The 17,846-nt window shown below is 39.7% G+C and overlaps 1 protein-coding gene across 1 annotated transcript; it reads right to left on the bottom strand.

The window, feature by feature from the left end:
• Positions 1 to 9,587: 9,587 nt before the first annotated feature.
• Positions 9,588 to 17,552, bottom strand: LOC149285230 (tetraspanin-31-A-like). The gene is made up of 6 exons (XM_089495639.1): positions 17,490 to 17,552; positions 12,214 to 12,381; positions 11,541 to 11,621; positions 11,269 to 11,409; positions 10,659 to 10,772; positions 9,588 to 9,662 (listed from the first exon to the last, which is right to left on the bottom strand). The coding sequence occupies exons 1-6, from the start codon at positions 17,550 to 17,552 to the stop codon at positions 9,588 to 9,590; spliced, it is 642 nt and encodes a 213-aa protein (XP_089351765.1).
• Positions 17,553 to 17,846: the final 294 nt, after the last annotated feature.

Raw genomic sequence — 17,846 nt, 5'->3', positions numbered from 1 at the left:
CCTAATCTACTCTTGTGGGACCTGACTGTATCTGTAAAATTATCCGAGCTCAAGTAGCACCTGCTGGACTGGCAATTGAATGTCCGTTTCCAGTGCAAGCTTCTGAGGAGGCTTGAGTTTGTTTTAGCAGTCTCGTGGTCCAGTGTAAAGAGCCTGCCTATATTCATTCCAGATTACAAAATGGAAGGCCAGAGTGATGCAGACTGATATAGCACCAGTCTTGACCATTGTCACACTACATCATTCTGTTTGGAACGTACAATAACTTAAAATCTAAATTTAAGATTCCAGAAGCAATAAAGCAGTTTATTTCAGATATTTAATTCCTTCGAAGGACCACAGATGATGCATAAACATTTGTGGAGTTTGGATCCAGTGGAAGTCTCCATATTTGGGGATCATGTACACTATGTAGGAATCTCACGCAGTGTTGTGAGCAGGACACGTTGTCCATAGTTAAAGGACAGATTCCCATACTTTTAGTTTATATGCTGCAACCTCTTATGTCTCTAGAATGGATTTAATCCACTACGGACCAGTGCGTAACAATGAATATGATCAGGTCACCTATCAGAAGTCAAGTGAATGTTTTCGACCTGTAACGGAAGAACTGGATTTAAAGTTTGCTGAAATACTATTCTTTCATTTTAGAAGTCTGTTTTATGAAATGTAATTCCAAATGGTTTTTACTAGGTTGTTTTGCATTATGTTAGATATGTAATGACCATAACTTGTACCTCTATCAGATGATCGATTATATTCAGTTGTTTTCCATGTACCAGCTATATCGTTAGCCAACTAATAACGCGATAACTACTTTTGGACACTCATGATCCTTAGCCAGTCTTTAACTGACCAGAAGCTAGGAGTCGTAGATGTACTTGTTGGTTTTCTAAAAAAAAAAAAAAAAAGTATTACAACTCTTTTTGCAGATCTAAGTGTGTTATGTTATGGTTTTTTTCTTATTTTAACATGTTGGTTAAATGTTTTAAACGTTGAATGGCATCCCTGTATTGAAGCACCAGACACCCTGCTGGATGAAGTCAAACAAGCTGGGCGTTGTGTTGTCATTTTATCTTTCTGAGAGCAGATATTTAGATACCTGGCTGGGTGTGATGTTTTTCATTTTGTTTCTGTGACACAAACACTGGGACGTAATTCATATCACTAATATATCTAAACACTCTCGCTTACACGTTGATTTCTCTTTTGTTTAATATTTATGGTGTCCATGGTGGTAGCAAGTAATGGTCTGTTCTAAATACTAGCTATGAAGCGGTACCCTTCAGCAGAATGTAATGTTCTGTTAATAAAATGTATTTCTTTTACCGATAGTGGTAATGTTTGGAAAGTATAGCATTTTGCAGAACTCGGCAAAAAAAAATCTATAGTTTTTAGTGCTATAATTTACAGCAAAGAAACAAACATGTTGGACCAGGAGTACATAACTCCGCTTCTCAGGGCACAGACAGGCCAGGAAGTCTGTGAATGCCTAACTGAAAAAAAGTAGTTTAATGGGTTTTTTTTATTATTGAAATGTTCTTGTTCAAGCTGGCATATATATATATATATATATATATATATATATATATATATATATATATATATATATTGTGGCAAGATGGCCCGATCAAAACAAGAAACTCCAAACACCAGCAGAATAAAAGCAAAATGTGGTTTATTGCAGCTTTGTATGGTCCACAGTGTTGCACTTACAGTATAAATAAACCAAAACAAAAAACAAATCCTACTCCATCTTGGAGACTAACTATACAAGGTTCTTACCTCACTAACTGGCCAGCTAATCCAGTCCCAGTCATAAAAGCGGTAGCGGGGGTTGCCACGGGCTAAGGTGACCACATGTCCCGGATCCCCGGCAGCCTCGTCACTTTTTTATTTTTTCTTTTTCTTCACAGAGGGGCGCCTAGCAACCGCTCGGCGCCCCTCAGACTCCTTCGCGAGGCCTCTAACTAAGCAGGTACGTCATCGCCACAATCGTGGTGATCGCCCAGGAGTCTGGGCAGACCAGCACAGCCTCTCTAAGCCCGTCCTCAAGCCTACGATCACTCCCACGGAGTGATTCTGTAGGCTGAAACCGCGATTGCAGAAAAACCTGCAATCGCGTTTTCAGCTGCCACAGGCAGCTTCAGGGAAGGGGGTGGTGTGTTGATTGGGTCCCTACATATGTGTGGGGACCTGACACAACACCCCCCTGCTGCCTGATCGCTCCATGAGAGCGTCAGTGCAGTGTTAACCCCTTCAATGCTGCGATCACGGCATTGAAGGGGTTAATTCCTGTTTTTTATGGGGCTCTGGAAGCCCAGGCAGACCAGCAACAGCAAAAATGAGCCCCCACAAGCCCTTTGATCAGTCCTCTGCAATCTCCAGTCTATGGGAGATTGTGTCCCAGCTGCCAGAGGCAGCTTCAGGGATAGGGAGACAGGGTTCTTCGGTCTCCACATGAGTGTGGAGACCAGCCCCTACCCCCCCCCCTTGCTCAATTAACCCCTTCAATGCTGCGATTGTGTATGACCCCCATTGCAGCATTGGAGGGGTTAATATTAGTCCCCACAAGCTTGTGGGACCTGACTGTATCTGTAAAATTATCTGAGCTCAAGTAGCACCAGCTGGACTGGCAATTGGATGTCCGTTTCCAGTGCACAGTTCTGAGGAGGCTTGAGTTTGTTTTTAGCAGTCTCGTGGTCCAGTGTAAAGAGCCTGCCTATATTCATTACAGAATGGAAGGCCAGAGTGATGCAGACTGATATAGCACCAGTCTTGACCATTGTCGCACTACATCATTCTGTTTTGGAACGTACAATAACTTAAAATCTAAATTTGATTTCAGAAGCATAATGTAGCCTACAAAAGTGCAATTCCTGATAATGTCTAATTACATTCCTGACATCTAAGAACCCTCAAATGTTCTCAGTTTGCTGCTTAATTTCCCACTTTAAGCAGGCATAGTTTGTTTATTTCAGATATTTAATTCCTTCGAAGAACCACAGATAATGCATAAACATTTGTGGAGATTATTGATTGGTCTCCCTGATTGATGTCAGCGGCCTAAACCTGTCACTTACAAGTAAACTGATAAAAAAAAATATTTCAAAAAGTTTAAAAATTCAAATGTGCATGTTCCAGTTTTGCCCTCAAAAATAGCATGAACCATGCATGTGAGGCCTTGTTGGAACCGGAGGATGTTGGTGAACAAAATCCAGTGTTTTCTTCCACTGTTGCACATATGCTGTGCAAGAAATAAATTGCAACATTGAAATGTATGCGTTAAAAACGCAATAAAATACATTTTCCGTGAAATTTTGGCAGACCTCAATGAAGAAATGGCTGCCTGAAAGCTGTCAAAATTACCCTAGTTGAACACCTTGACTTGTCTGCTGTTCATAAATATATACTTTTATGGGGGTAATTTACAGTGGGGGGCTTCCAAAATCTCCCAAATGGGATATGGGCCCAGTAAACCAATTTCTGAAAATTCCAAATTTGAAAACTAAAATGCGCATGTTCCAGTTCTGCCCTCATAGCTTCTTCAAAAAATGCATGAACCATGCATGTGAGGCCTTGTTGGAACCTGGGGATGTTGGTGAACACAATTTGGTGTTTTTTTTCTGCAGTGGCACATATTCTATACAAAATATAATATGAAATCTAAAGCAACATTGCAAAATGCATATGCAAAAAAAAAAATATATATATAAAAATACCTCAAAATTTGGCAGCAATTGGTGATAAAATCCCTGTTTGAAAAGTGTCAAAATGACCCTAGTTGTACACCTTGACTTATCTATTATTCATAAGCATATAATTTTGGGGGGATAATCAGTATCTGTGACAACTATTGCAGTTATTAGACTACCATGCCAAATTTGAAAAAAATTACATTTTAAAAATGTGATGCATGCTTTGCAATATTTGCCCTATACTGGTCAAAATAGATGAAAATCTTGGCTTTATCGGGTGGTTTCCAAATTAGGACAAGTTAATATATTTTGGATAATTTTTTCCCATTGGTTCAATGTGTGTACAATTTGTATGCATACAAAACTGTAAAATAATGTGTTTTTTTTCATTTTCCTCCCACTTTTTCCAGTTTATTTCAAACAAAACAAATACCCAGCTTAATATGGTTTCAAATGAAAGCTCTACATGTGCTGAAAAAAACAATATATGATTTGTGTGGATGCACTAATTGATATGAGAGAAATTACAGTTGAAGAAAGACATAGCAAAAACACAAAAACGGCTCCGGTCCTTTAGCGACACCTTAGTATCAAAATCCCGGTCCTTAAGGGGTTAAACACCTCAGTGCAGGTTAATTGGTTCCACCTGCTGACCTCCCAGCAATTAACCCCCTCATGCTGGGAATAATGAGCGTTCCAACCTGCTACTGATATACACAGACTCCATTACCTTGCCACAATATATATAAAAACTGTGGAAGGGGGTTGTGCAGACCTGTTTTAGATACTATTGGGTTAGCTTTGATAGTTTGTGTTCAGTAGCAACGTGGTCATGAAATGCTAAATACCCCATGTTTCATGAAGTTCCCCTGTGTTTTTATGCATTTTTCACTATTTCGCCTTTCGCAGTATGGCCTGTTTATTTATGGGTTCACACTATTCAACTTAATCTAAAATAAGACATTCATTAACATTTTGTCTGTATTAGAAAAAAAATCTATAGTGTATGAATTACTTGTTTACCCAGAAGAGGCCTTTGAATCTTTGTGCATCTTAAGATTCTTAAAGTCACTTTAAATATTGTATTGAGTGGGATCACTTTTTTCTCTTTCATTGGGCACAAGGGGCATTTTTTTTTTTTACATTTTTTTTTAATAGTACTACATACATAAAAAAGTAATCTATCGCAGTACCTTGTGAAGCTGGTTAAATAAGAGCCATAGTTTTTAAGAAAGGGTGACTTCCTTTTTTCTTTTATAGACTTAGAGGAGAGTAGATGACTAATTTGTCACAAGTTCTCGTTTGCAATTGAGAGTGCCAGTGAATGGATATTTGTATATTTCAAGAATTATACAAGATAGTCAGCCAATAGTAACAGCACAGTTGTCTGCCACAAACTTTTGGAAAGAAAATAAATACTATATGTGATCTTTGAGATATGTTGAACTTTACAATTAAGTCTTAGGAATCTTACTAGTTTTCAGTATTTTATGTATTCACAGTGAGTTTAAATGAGGTAAGACTGGGTAAACCTAAAAAGTTATTTTCTCTTATTAAAATACAAACTGCTCTTTTCAGTTGCTGGTTTCAAATATGCCATCTTACTGCTACATTACATCTTAACAATTGCTACCTTTTCCTAATGTATGTGTAGCAATACATTAAGAGAGATTGTATACGATCCCTGTTTTCTAGTAAATTGGCTAGAGTGAATCAGTGCAGGGGTAGTGGTGTGTCTAAGTAAAACCTTCAAGTCACTTGGTGTGCCGGCAATAATTTCAAAGAGGAGCGAATGGTTGAGAAAGTAAAATATTCCTTAAACAAAAAGGAACATCATGAAAACCTGCTTTTCTTTCTCAGAATACTGCCACACTGAAGAAGGTGGAAATGTTGTTTGGGTGCATTTTTTCACTTTAAAAAAATATATATATATATTTTATTTTATATATACACTGGAACCAACCTCCTACCTACCCCCTGAAAAAAAAATAAGACAAACAAGCCCTGTATTTGCAGGTATACAATAAATGTATGGAAACATAGTATAGCAGATATAGATCAACAGAATAACACAAAAACCCCAGCTTTGCAGGTATAGATCATTTGGAATTCACACAAAATCTCCGCAGGTATAGATAAAACTCCCTAAATTTCAGGCACAGATCACAGGTTGCACAGCCCAAAGCCAGCCCTGGGGTCCACACTGCCCACATAGAACCTGACCAGCACGCAGATAACACACATAGGATTTGCAATCTTTGTCCCCAAACAGCCCACCCTGTGCCATCTTTGTCCCAAAAACCCGCTACCTGTGCCACCTTTTATGCCATAAACACCCTGCCCGTGCCATCTTTGCCTTTCCAAAGATCAATTATTACATTTATAATAGACTCTTTTAGTCACTCACTAATTCACACAATCATTAATTAACTTTTTCACACAATTCTTCCACACATTTATTCTCTCATTTACCCAATTCATACAAATTAATTTGTTCATTCTCTCACTCATTCTGACTCCGACCTTATTTAAATATTCTTATTACCCTCTTTTCTCACTATCTACCTCCTCTCCCCCTTTGTAGTTCACTTACCTTCAGATGTCCTGTGGTGGGAGCATGAGGCTTCTGTCTTCAGCGTCTTCGTTGTGGTACGCGCTGCTGAGTGCCAGAATATGACAAGCCCCTCTCTCCAAGCAGTTGGCAGCCCTGCGTGCCAGGGGTTGCCGACCGCTGGTCTAGAGTGTGTATGGACAGTGAGAAGAGCTATCTTTAATCCTTGGATTCGGCATCTGACTTTGAACTAGTGATGTTAACTCAGTAATTTCACACAGCTAATTGTAGTGTTTGATGGATTTATGCATTGTGTAAAATTAAGTTTTAACAAATGTTGCCTAATTCACAGATTTGTGGAATCTCTGAGAATGCGTTGGGAACCTTTAATAAAACAAACAAGAAAGTGGGAAGGGACTCTGTCTAGGAGGGTACAGAACAAATTATTGATATTTGACTTTGTGTCGATTCATACAAAGTCACGAAAACTAGGCCAGTACCTACACAAAGCACATGAAAAAAACAAAATGCTCAGAATTTTCATCTGAAATTCACGGTCCCTTTCACTCACATGCCGTAAAGGATTTCTTATCCTCCTAACCTGGTGACAACTTCTGCCAAAATGGTGGCACTTCCGGTGATGTCACAAAAAGCGCTACCATTTTGTCCTAAGACAAACTCCCTTCCTAATTGCAGTGCTTTCACTGCAGTCTTCTCCCCCATTGTATGATCAGGGGAGAGGACGTCCCTGGAAGCGTCCCCATTTTAGCGGAGGTTGGCACCTGCTTATGCCCGCAGAGTAAGTGTACTGCTCGTGCAGAAAATTGACAAAGGCGAGGTGAATTTTAGAAACTGCACAACTACCATTAGTTTATTTTACTGGGTCTGTAGCAGCTGTTTAATTTTGGTGGAAATTCAGTCCTATACCTGGGAATGGATGTCTCTCCCTGCCAGAGCTTGTACTGATTTTTTTCGCTTGTGCTACTGCTGCCACTATCACCTATTATCTGAGGGATCCATTCCTCACAATTATCCAATTTTTGTGTAACTTTAATTCCAAGGTGATAGGGATCTTTGCCTGTGCCTACCCAGTACCCTACTGCTGCTCTAGCACCTTTTTATATATATATATATATATATATATATATATATACAATGAAGGATCAATTTGTCAAAAAGGTCCAATTGTTACTGAAATTAGGCCCCGTGACGTGCTGCTCGATTTATCTCTGTACTGCTGGCTTTGCTTGGTGGTGGTCATGTAATGCAAAATTCTAAGCCCTAAGAAGCCATTCCTGTTGTAGACGAAACGTTAGCATAAGGTAGCACGGAGCTTTTGCACTAAAAATGTTGCTCCAAATTTTGTCCGAACTAGAAGGCAAAAACAAGCCAAAATTTTAATATAAATAGATTTTTGATATTACCATCATGCAAAAAAGTTCAATAGAACAATGGCAAAATGTTATTATACCAAAAACCAAATGTTCTTCGAACATATTTCCATGCGTACCAACCTAACTAAAATGTTGCAATATTAAGATTTATAGGCATATAGAGAGCTATAATGTGCAAGTATTTTCCAACCAGTAGAACTTATTGGAACTAATTTTCTCATATGCTAGCCACTGCTGATAAATGCCCTAAATCCAAAACTGGTGTTAAAACAAGTGTAAAAAAATGCATGCATTAAACTGCATATGAAACCGAATGTGTGGGAGAGGAAAGTTGTGATGGAGATAAGCCTGGCAGTAGACAAAATGAGAGATAACGAGTGCATGAGCTTTAGGTGTTAAGGAGTGTATATGAGCACATTTTAAGATATAGGCTGTATATTTTGGACACAGACTGAACAAGAAGAGTCAATGAGATGTTGGAGTCAATGGTGACACAGAGGTGAGACAATTCACACAATCAAAATGGATTTATTCACTGAAGAAAGTTAAATGGGCGTCATCAACATACAGGTAAGTAAAGGTCACTGTAAGTGAAAGATCAAAATGTTCGCCAAGGGAGGTAGTTTGAAGGGGTTCTAAGACTGCACCTCAGGGTATACCGGCTGAGAGGATGAATTTGGAAAAGGAGACAATTCTCTCTTTATATGAATTAAAGTTTGGTCAAGTCCTTCACAGACAAAATCACTTCTAGGAAAAACACGCAAACACACTCATAAAACTGCAGTAATTTCTGTGTTTTATTTATATAATTATTTTTATATGGGATGGAGCAACATTCCACATGGTTTGCTAAAAAGTGTGTGTGTGTGGGGGGATGGGGGCATTTCCAGAAAACTAAATCAAAACATATTCGACCATGACATATTTAAATGCACAAAACAGGATTTCCCTTTAAGCAACAGTTCATTTGGTATAGAGTCCTACTTATATAACATAAAAGCTAAAACAGAAAGTAAGAGCCTACTGGATGTACAAGCTTGTAAGACAGCAGCGAGGTGGTATGAAGCTGGCATCAATAAGACAGTCCCACCAGGGTATCATACATACACAAAAAGAGACACATACCTGTAGGAATTATGCGATATAGAGGGTGAAACAACGAGGGCGTCACTGATATGCTGAAAAATACTTGCCACATTCAGCAGCTTTATTTACGTCTTTATTATACTTTTTGCAATAATAATGGCTGAAATAGCCAACCTGCTTAGGCTTCTTTGCTTCAAGTGCCACACCACTACTGCTTTGTCGACGTGGGACAGAACCTTTAAACGTCTGTAGCTGCACTGTCATTAGAAAGATACACATGGTTTTACTAGAAAAGACACGCTATCTCCACCACCTTTCCCATAATGTCTCTGCGAACGACCTTATTTATCCCAAGTATTTATACCTTTGCCATGACAAAAAGAAAACATCATCAAGAATGATTGGTATGTATTTTTATATATATGTACACATTAAACTACCTAATATTCATTCAGCTCTTTAAAAACATGGCAATAAGGAGGTGTCTCTTCTGGGCATCTATCTTTAAGAGACCGTGTACAACAGAAATTCATGTAAGGGCAGATGGGCACTGGATCACGTTCCTGAAAATTAAAATAACATTTCTGAATGGGGTTGGAAATAAATACCATGGAATGTCCAATAGGCATCTTACGCTGAAAGATCCTACAATGGTTTGACTGCATTCCTCAACGTCTGTCTACATAATGAGTTTTAATCAGCCACATTCATTCAGACATCTTGTTCTGTTACATGTCCCTTCTCTTTGCCAAACAGAACATAGAATCCACAGGATAATAAGTTAGCTGCTAGGAGATGGGACAGGTACTGTAAAGTAAAATGCATAACTGAGGGATTGCACAATGAGGTTCTGTGTCTCTATAGAAAAGCGCTGGGGTTTGCACGGGGATCCTTCTGGTTCCTGTAACGGAAGGCAAGCCACACTCCTAAAATCTGAAAGACAGAATGTGTAGGTTGTTGTTAAACTAAAATGGAAACTAGACCCCCCCCCCATCTACAACAATCATCAAAGTACATTCTCTAATGTAGGGTTAAGCAGGTCCTACATTAGACGCAAGTCAGTCAGTGAGATAACTTAAAACTTAAAACATGCCTTATAAAACTAAACTTCCGGTAGGAGATGCTCATCGGTGTCAGCTCTTCATAATGCATAGTGATGTGAACATCTTGATTTAACGAATAAACCCCGAAGTAACATGAGTGGTGTCAAATCTAAATACATCTGATTTCAAAAGAAGGTTCAATTGGCCTATTCTCTTGGGGGTTTTTTTGTTTTTTTTTAGCTAAGTGAGCACTTAATTCTATTTCCATAACATTTCAAAAGGCATAAATGTCAGGACTGAGGCTGATGAAGTCTAAAATACTCTATTTTTGGTACACCTTAATTGAATGACTATATGCATTAGGAGGCTCGAAAGCCAGACATAAATTAATAACTGGACGCATACTGATGTAGCTCTACCAGTGGTGACACAAGGATGTCTTTTGTGATTTTTACAAACAATATTACTGTGACACACAGTATTACTGTCATTTAATTATTGTGGAATTCCAACATATTATAACTAGGGCTGCAACAACTAATCGATAAAATCGATAATAATCCATAATGAAAAAGCGTTACCAACGAATTTCATTATCGATTAGTTGAATCGAATTTTAATAATAATTATTTTAAATAAATGAACTTTACATTCATTTGTTTTATCCGATTAATCGAAAAAATTAATCGGCCAACTAATCGATTATGATAATAATTGTTAGTTGCAGCCTAATTATAACCCTTGTGACTTTGGCACACTGCATTTTTAGTGACAGTACAAAATCTAAGATACATTTTCTTAATTTAATCAAAACGATTTAAGTATATATTTGTAGATTTCCAGTTGTCCCCCTTAAAACATACAAGGAATATCGCCACCCCATTACCTCTGTGAAACTGAAGAACAGCCCAACTCCTCCAAGGATTTTTAAGGCTTCATCGGCATGCTTTAGCATTTTATCACCACACGTGAGACATTTCTGGTCCTGCAGTAGACATTCCTGCATGGATGGAAAAGACTACTGAATCCCGAAGAGGAACACTCACAGATTCTAAAGGGATGATACTAATACATTTTGTTCTGTTATCAACTGATATATGGTTGTACCTTACCATGCCAAGTGTCATAAGTGTATGGTAACCAAAGGGATATTTCAGATGCATACCATTTGCTGTGCCCCCATTGTAAGATATGTTTTGAAGCGCTCCCCCCAAACTCATCCTAACTTGCCTTGTGTTTGCCTGGCTGTATGATGTGTTCACATAACTGGTGGTTTAGAAATGGAACAGAGAATTCAGTGCCTATGTCAGCACATCTCTTTCTACTTTTGATATAAATCCGCAAACATGTAGGGAGCGCAAGAATAGACGCGTATTATCTCTATTCTCCCCTACTAAGTTATGAAGGATAATCAACAAGCTTGATTTCTTTTTCAAACTGAAGAAAGAATGTGAGCCAAGCTTTTCTTGTCATTAAATCTACAGTTTGCTGCTCACCGATCTGCAGAGAGAATAATCCATGTTAAACTGTGTCCTGCTCTCTGTGGTATTCAGCAGCCCGCAGCAGTTTAAGGATTTCTCCAACTCCATACGAGTGTCGTTGCTCATCCGGCTCCAAGTTACATTTAACAAGTGCACCTGAAGACATGGAAGCATTGGCAAATTTCATAGGTTATTTTGTGGGGTATACAGAGTATGATTTCTTTGCAAGAGGCAGCAAACACTGAAGTGAATTGTTTAAATCTGAATTGGTGTGTCGAGAGTCTTACCTGTTGTGAAGTATTCATTGCCAAGCATGAGCATGACACAACAAGCTGGAATATAAAGACCAGAATCAAAACAACCATGTACTATCTTACAGTTAAGGAAACCAACAACTTACAGGAATTATTACAACTACCATATATTATGGGACACAGTATTTCTCCAAAAACTGCAGTTACAACATCTGTGTGGTCTCATTAAGTTTTTTGAAATGTGTGTGTGTGTGGGGGGGGCATAATCCCCCCAAATAAATATGATCATTTCCCCATGCCTCCAGTTAAATGCCCTGCAGGAGATACATTTGTGTCATCTCCAGCTGGCTCTGCTGAACACTGTAAGCAGGGGTCACTTTAGGGGGTCTGTAGTAGGGGTGTCAGGGACATTAAAAAGTCCCTTTAAAGTATCTGAAATACAAACAAGGGAATGGGTATACAACATGTAAAAGGGTATTTGCATACGTGTTTAATTGGCATGGATATAGAGTTTGTCTTATACAAACACCTATTTTAGATTTTAATATATTTAAGTTATATGTGTCAGTGGGAATAAGGGTTAAGCATCGCCACAGAAACCAATAACATTTTTCCCCTGAATGGGCCATTGTATTTGCTGCTAGAGTCACTTTTATACATAAAAAATGACATATACATGAAATTGTTATTCCAGTACAAAGGATACAATAAATAACATCACTTGATGGTGACTGACTGCCCCGATTAAGCCAACGATTGCAATAAGCAGAAGGAAAACTCCAATGGCAATGACTCCTCCGATGATATGAATGCTGGAGACTATTCCAAATCCTTTGCCCCACGCTGCCACGCCAATCAGGAGTAAGCCCACCAGCTATAAACAAAAGAAGAATTTACATTATGTATAAATACACACACAGTTCAACACTTTCCCTTTTATCAGCCCTTAGAGGACTTAAGAATTTTAATACGTCCCATCAAAAATGTAATATTGCCTTTTTTTCCTGTAATAAAAATAAAAAAAAAAGATGCAAATATTCAAAAATATAACATGTAAATCAAGTGCATGCTAAACATAGAAGGCACAGAGCGCAAATGTTGATAAAATACCGTAGCAAAGTTTATGGCAGGGGTGTCCAACATGCGGCCTGCGGGCCAAATGCGGCCCGTGAGACCTCGAGGTGCGGCCCGCGTAAGATCGGCAGCCAGGGCAACCGATGTTATGCGGGCCGCACCTCGAGCCCTGCTACTTACCTGTGGGAGGGTCTTCTGTACTGCATAGAGCAGGGGTTCTCAAACTGCGGCCCTCCAGCTGCTGCAGGACTACATCTCCCATACTCCTCAGCCAGCCCCTTAGCTGAAGGAGAATTATGGGAGATGTAGTCCTGCAGCAGCTGGAGGGCCGCAGTTTGAGAACCCCTGGCATAGAGGAAGCGGAACCTAGCAGAGTTCACGTGACATCACATGACTCTGCTCCAGTCCTACTTCCTCTGTGCAGTACCAGAGAACGCAGAGGGAGGCCGTGCCCTCTGCTGAAGCCTGTGAGCGGCATCGAGGAGCTGCAGTGCAGGTAAGGGGGTGGGGAGGGTGTTTGAATGAGTATGCATGATTGAGGGAATGAATCTGTGAATTAATGAGTATATGAATGAATGAATGTGTGTGTGATAACATGGATGTGTAAGTGCTGGAACCTAAGCATGATGGGACTGTGATTGCTGTTAGCAATCACACTCCTATCATGCCAAGTCAGCCAATACATGCTGAAAGCTGCCCCCTTGTGTATTGATGCTGCCAGCAGTATGGGGTCTGCACATCCCTTACAGCCACCCTGTACCAGCATGTACTGGCTGACTTGGCATGATAGGAGTGTGATTGCCAACAGCAATCACAGCCACATCATGCCTAGGTTCCAGCATTTACTGGTTGGATGTGTAAGTGCTGGAACCTAGGCATGATGGGACTGTGACTACTGTTAGCAATCACACTCCTATCATGCCAAGTCAGCCAGTACATGCTGAAACCTAGCTAGCTGCCCCCCTTGTGTATTGATGCTGCCAGCAGTATGGGGTCTACACATCACTTACAGCCACCCTGTACCAGCATGTACTGGCTGACTTGGCATGATAGGAGTGTGATTGCTAACAGCAATCACGGCAAGCACAGTCCCATCATGCCTAGTTACCAGCATTTACTGGGTATGATAGGAGTGTGATTGCTGTTAGCCAAGTCATATTGCTAATTTTTTTAATTGTGGTGTGTTACCTACTTTTATAAAAAATGTGAGTTTTTATTATTATTTTTAAAGGTGGGGGGTCATTTTCGGGTTTTGGCTAAGTGAACCGTGAATGTTTTGGTCCAGAATTTTCATTTTGATGCATCCCTAGAATAAATAGAACTATTTAATTTTTAATTATCCTGAATTTGTAGTCACAAAACTTTCTAGGCCCAGAAATCAGTGAGAGGAAAAGTAAAGGTTTTGTGTCATTTACTTTATTTTAATCTGCATGTTTTATTAAAGGCCATATTTTCTCACAGTGAAAAATGAGTGCGGCCCTCGCACGTATACAATTCTGATGAAGTGGCCCACTGCAGAAAAAACTTGGACACTCCTGGTTTATGGTGTTTCACCAGTTTCAACAGAACATTTAAACTATGATATTTAATATGATTAATTGTAGACTTTTGCATTCAGATTTGAACAAATTTAAATTTTAACCAAATTTGTCAATTTCATCAATTCACACAAATTACCAAAAACAAAGAGGAACCTTGTTCTCACACACAGCCCCTTCTCTTTCACATTCTCTCACACTCTCATTCATGCTCCCTCTGAATGTCTCCCTACCAACCCTGCTGACCGCTCCTGTGTCCGCCTCCTTGCCATGCAGCTCCGCTTCTTCTCCTTCATCTTCTTCTTTCTTTGTCCATTGCTTCTGGTGTGCTCTTTCTTCGTTCACTTTTCTGTGGACATGGCCTCCTGGTGAACAATAGGACAGAGCCTCTGAGCACACTGTGCCCCCTGATTGGCAGAACGGGAGGCCATGTCCACGGAGAAGCGGACGAAGAAAGAAGACGCAAGAACAAGGAGATGCAAGAGAATAATCAGAGCTGTGCGGCAAGGGGACAGGGGCACAGAAGTGATCGACTGAGAAGGAAGGGAGTTTTTTGTCTGAAATGAAAGGGGAAGAAACAAACCTTGTTTTCCCAACAACTAAACAAAAAATGTGTCCAAATAGTTATGGGTCCATTTACACAATTCCAATTAATTAAGATGGTATTTTCTTCTGTGTGAATAGTCATCTTATTAACACAATTTTTCCCATCTGCACAAACGGTCAGCTTTACACATACATATATATATATACACATATATATATCTCATGTCGCTTGGTTTTACACAGTTTTTGGTCTGGTTGTACACAGATGGAACTTGTTTTTGAGTGTATTATCCTTTTCATTTGACCAGCCTTCATATACTATACAAGGATAGAAAGGAACAAACAGTAAGTAGCCACCGCTCTTGAGGTTTCTGATAGTTCCAGTGGAAAATCCATTCATTATTGAACATACTGCTCAAGGACTGCTTAATTTCCTGGTAACATGACTTGTATTTGCTGTGCTACATTACAAAAACAAAACCCAAGGTCATGTGTATCCAATATCTGCTTGGTTTAAAGGCCACTTATTTAACTCATACATGTTTCATAAACTATGCCTACAGCAGGAGTCAACAAATTTGGCTTGGATCTAGGAGCCAGCCTAGGGATAGGAAAAGTGTCCATACAAAGACACCAGTGTCTGTGACAAGTCTTGTAAAGGGCCATAGACATTAAGTTGTCCACCAAAGACACCAGTAAACGTCCACCATGAGCAATGTTGGTGCCCATCCCTGAGCCAGCCCAAAAAAAAAAAATCAGGAACCAATCATGTATTCGTTTTCGCATATTATCAGTCTGCAGTTAAAGGATGTTTATTGGGGCAATAAAACATACCTTTCTTCAGTGCTGCGACAATTTGTACTGTACTGCAGTGCTATTCCCTGCACGACAAGATGTATTTTACACCATAAAGACTCATGATTGTACGTTTAACCATTATTCTACATTCATACTCACATACACATATGCTAACGCTTTGTTAGCACCACAATACAGTAGACATACTGACTGATACTACAGTTTACATATAGATACACTACCCCCCCCCCCCTCACCTCATATAGAACTGCCACGCTGCTGCCTATCTTCTGCCATTGTGAATCAGACAAGAAAGCGTAGGGTGCCGGCTTCATAATGTTAGCCCTTGCCAGTTTTAACGCCTTGTTTATCAAGGCCAGTCATACAGGATAAATGTCAAATGCCAAAAGACAGCCTTTAAAGACGAACTGTGACCTTCACAAGTCTCTTTGCATAGTTAAATTTATTTAATATACCTTAATTAATGCTGATATTCAGCAAATTCCCAGCTTGGTGAATTAAAACCAGCATCTACCATTGTAGTATGGTGGGAATTGAGTAGCTTTTCTTAACGGCAAGAAACAGAAGGGCTGTAAACATTAACATGTAGGATAACTAGAAAGAAAATTTGCACAAAATACGATTACGTAAAAATGGCCATCTGTTATGGGTAATCACAACATCTCCAGAAGAACAATATCAGTTCTCTGTTTATAGGCCAATTGATTTCACTGAAACCACATTCTATGGTGCCCAGAAATCCCCGTGATTAGGAACGTTGGCTTTATATCAAACAAAATAGAGAGTAAGTTATATGAGGTCATGGTCCACACGAGCAATGCTGACTCATGGGTCATAACAAAAATGCAAAGTTGGAGGCAATTTAAATGGAGACATGCTTTAAAATGCTGAATAAAACAGGGGGCATCCACTAATAGAGATACGTAACCTTTCTGAAGACACCACCAATGAGATGAACCTGCTGCTACATCAAGGATGGACAAAGCCATTGAGAAAGCGCAGAGTGACCTATAGAAACATCTTTAGCATTTTCCTACGGTTGGCAGCTATATATCTGCCTGGCTTGTAAATGCTACCAATCTAATTGACTATTAATCTATCTTCCCTTGACATCTAGAATTAATAAAACAAAATTAAAAGCCTAAATATAAAGAATAGTTATTTGTTTTTGAAATATGCATATTAAATGTTATCATTAACACGAGCAGATGCCTTTTATAGTTCAGACAAATTCCGAGGCATGTAAAGCCAATGACAATAAATGAATAGACACATTAGGTTATTATGGGCATCTTTCTTTTTTAAGGCACCGTTCCATTCCCTGTTAGATGATGACACACCCTGCCATTCATAAAATCTGGATTGTAATTGATAGCGTTGCATAAATTACACATCATTTTACTAATACCCACAATTTACAAATCGCCACAAGCCTTACTTCATTTGTAAAGCTTTTCTATTCCCCTTTCAACCTCCTAATAGATTGTAAAGTAATAGCAGCAGATCCCTTGACTCCTTCTGTAGCAGACTCATGTCTTGTGTTAATCTGCTCAGTTTTAATGTTATTGTTCCTTGCTCGCTTTTGTAAATGTAATGCAATAGAAGGGCATTTAAACTGAAAGCAGGCAGTGACAGGTTGAGACTATGGCCGGAGGACAAATCATGGGAGGGGAAACACACATTTGATGAAAGCCTGAGGGGAAGATAGGCGTCCGGGATGTTCAAAGGAGGCCAGAAGGTAGAACCCTGTGAAATCAATGAGCATATAGCCAAGACTAGGTAATCGCGGCCTTAATGAACTACAACTCCCAGAACCCTCCATGCAAAGTCAACTGACCATGCGTGATGGGAATTGTAGTCCACCGGCAGCTGAAGGCCGCTGCTGCCCTAAACAGATAAAGAGGTACAGTGGAATGCAAGTCATATTCACTGGTGACGTGTGGAGTACGCGAAAGCGTCTCATATTATCCATGGCTGTCTATAAAACCATGCCGTTTCCACTCACCATATACACCACGTTGAGCGCACAAAGCGCATTTTTGTAACAGGTGAAGCCGCCACAACCCATCCTTCTCCCACCGGACACGCTCTCGCTTTTCAGCACCGACTTTCACCGAACAGCAGTGATATATCTTTAAATTTTTAGTATCACTTCTTCTTTCGTCCAGGCCCCGCTAGCCGGCGACGTCATGAAACCCTTACGATTGGTCGGTCGGCAGAAAGTTGCGCATGCTCCATAGTTGCGCTGGAATGCGGCCAGACCCTATCCGGCCAACCAGAACGGGCGCATGAATGACGTCAGCGGCAGGCCTTCGGATTCGGCGGCCATCTTAGTTCCCCCTAACCACTCCCTTATTAGTGA

The sequence above is a fragment of the Sceloporus occidentalis genome, unplaced genomic scaffold, assembly GCF_023333645.1.
Source record: "Sceloporus occidentalis isolate IW3139 unplaced genomic scaffold, rSceOcc1.0.p SCAF_82, whole genome shotgun sequence".
Classification (NCBI taxonomy): Eukaryota; Metazoa; Chordata; class Lepidosauria; order Squamata; family Phrynosomatidae; genus Sceloporus; species Sceloporus occidentalis.
This window is presented reverse-complemented; position numbering and strand designations above follow the sequence as displayed.

What these genes read in the sequence shown, in the direction of transcription:
- LOC149285230 (XM_089495639.1), bottom strand. Translation starts at nt 17,552, where the DNA reads ATGGGTTGTGGCGGCTTCACCTGTTACAAAAATGCGCTTTGTGCGCTC. An exon ending in ATCAAGTGATGTTATTTATT is followed by an intron (nt 11,622 to 12,213) that starts GTATCCTTTGTA and finishes ACTGTAAGATAG; the next exon opens with TACATGGTTGTTTTGATTCT. An exon ending in CAATGAATACTTCACAACAG is followed by an intron (nt 11,410 to 11,540) that starts GTAAGACTCTCG and finishes CCATGTCTTCAG; the next exon opens with GTGCACTTGTTAAATGTAAC.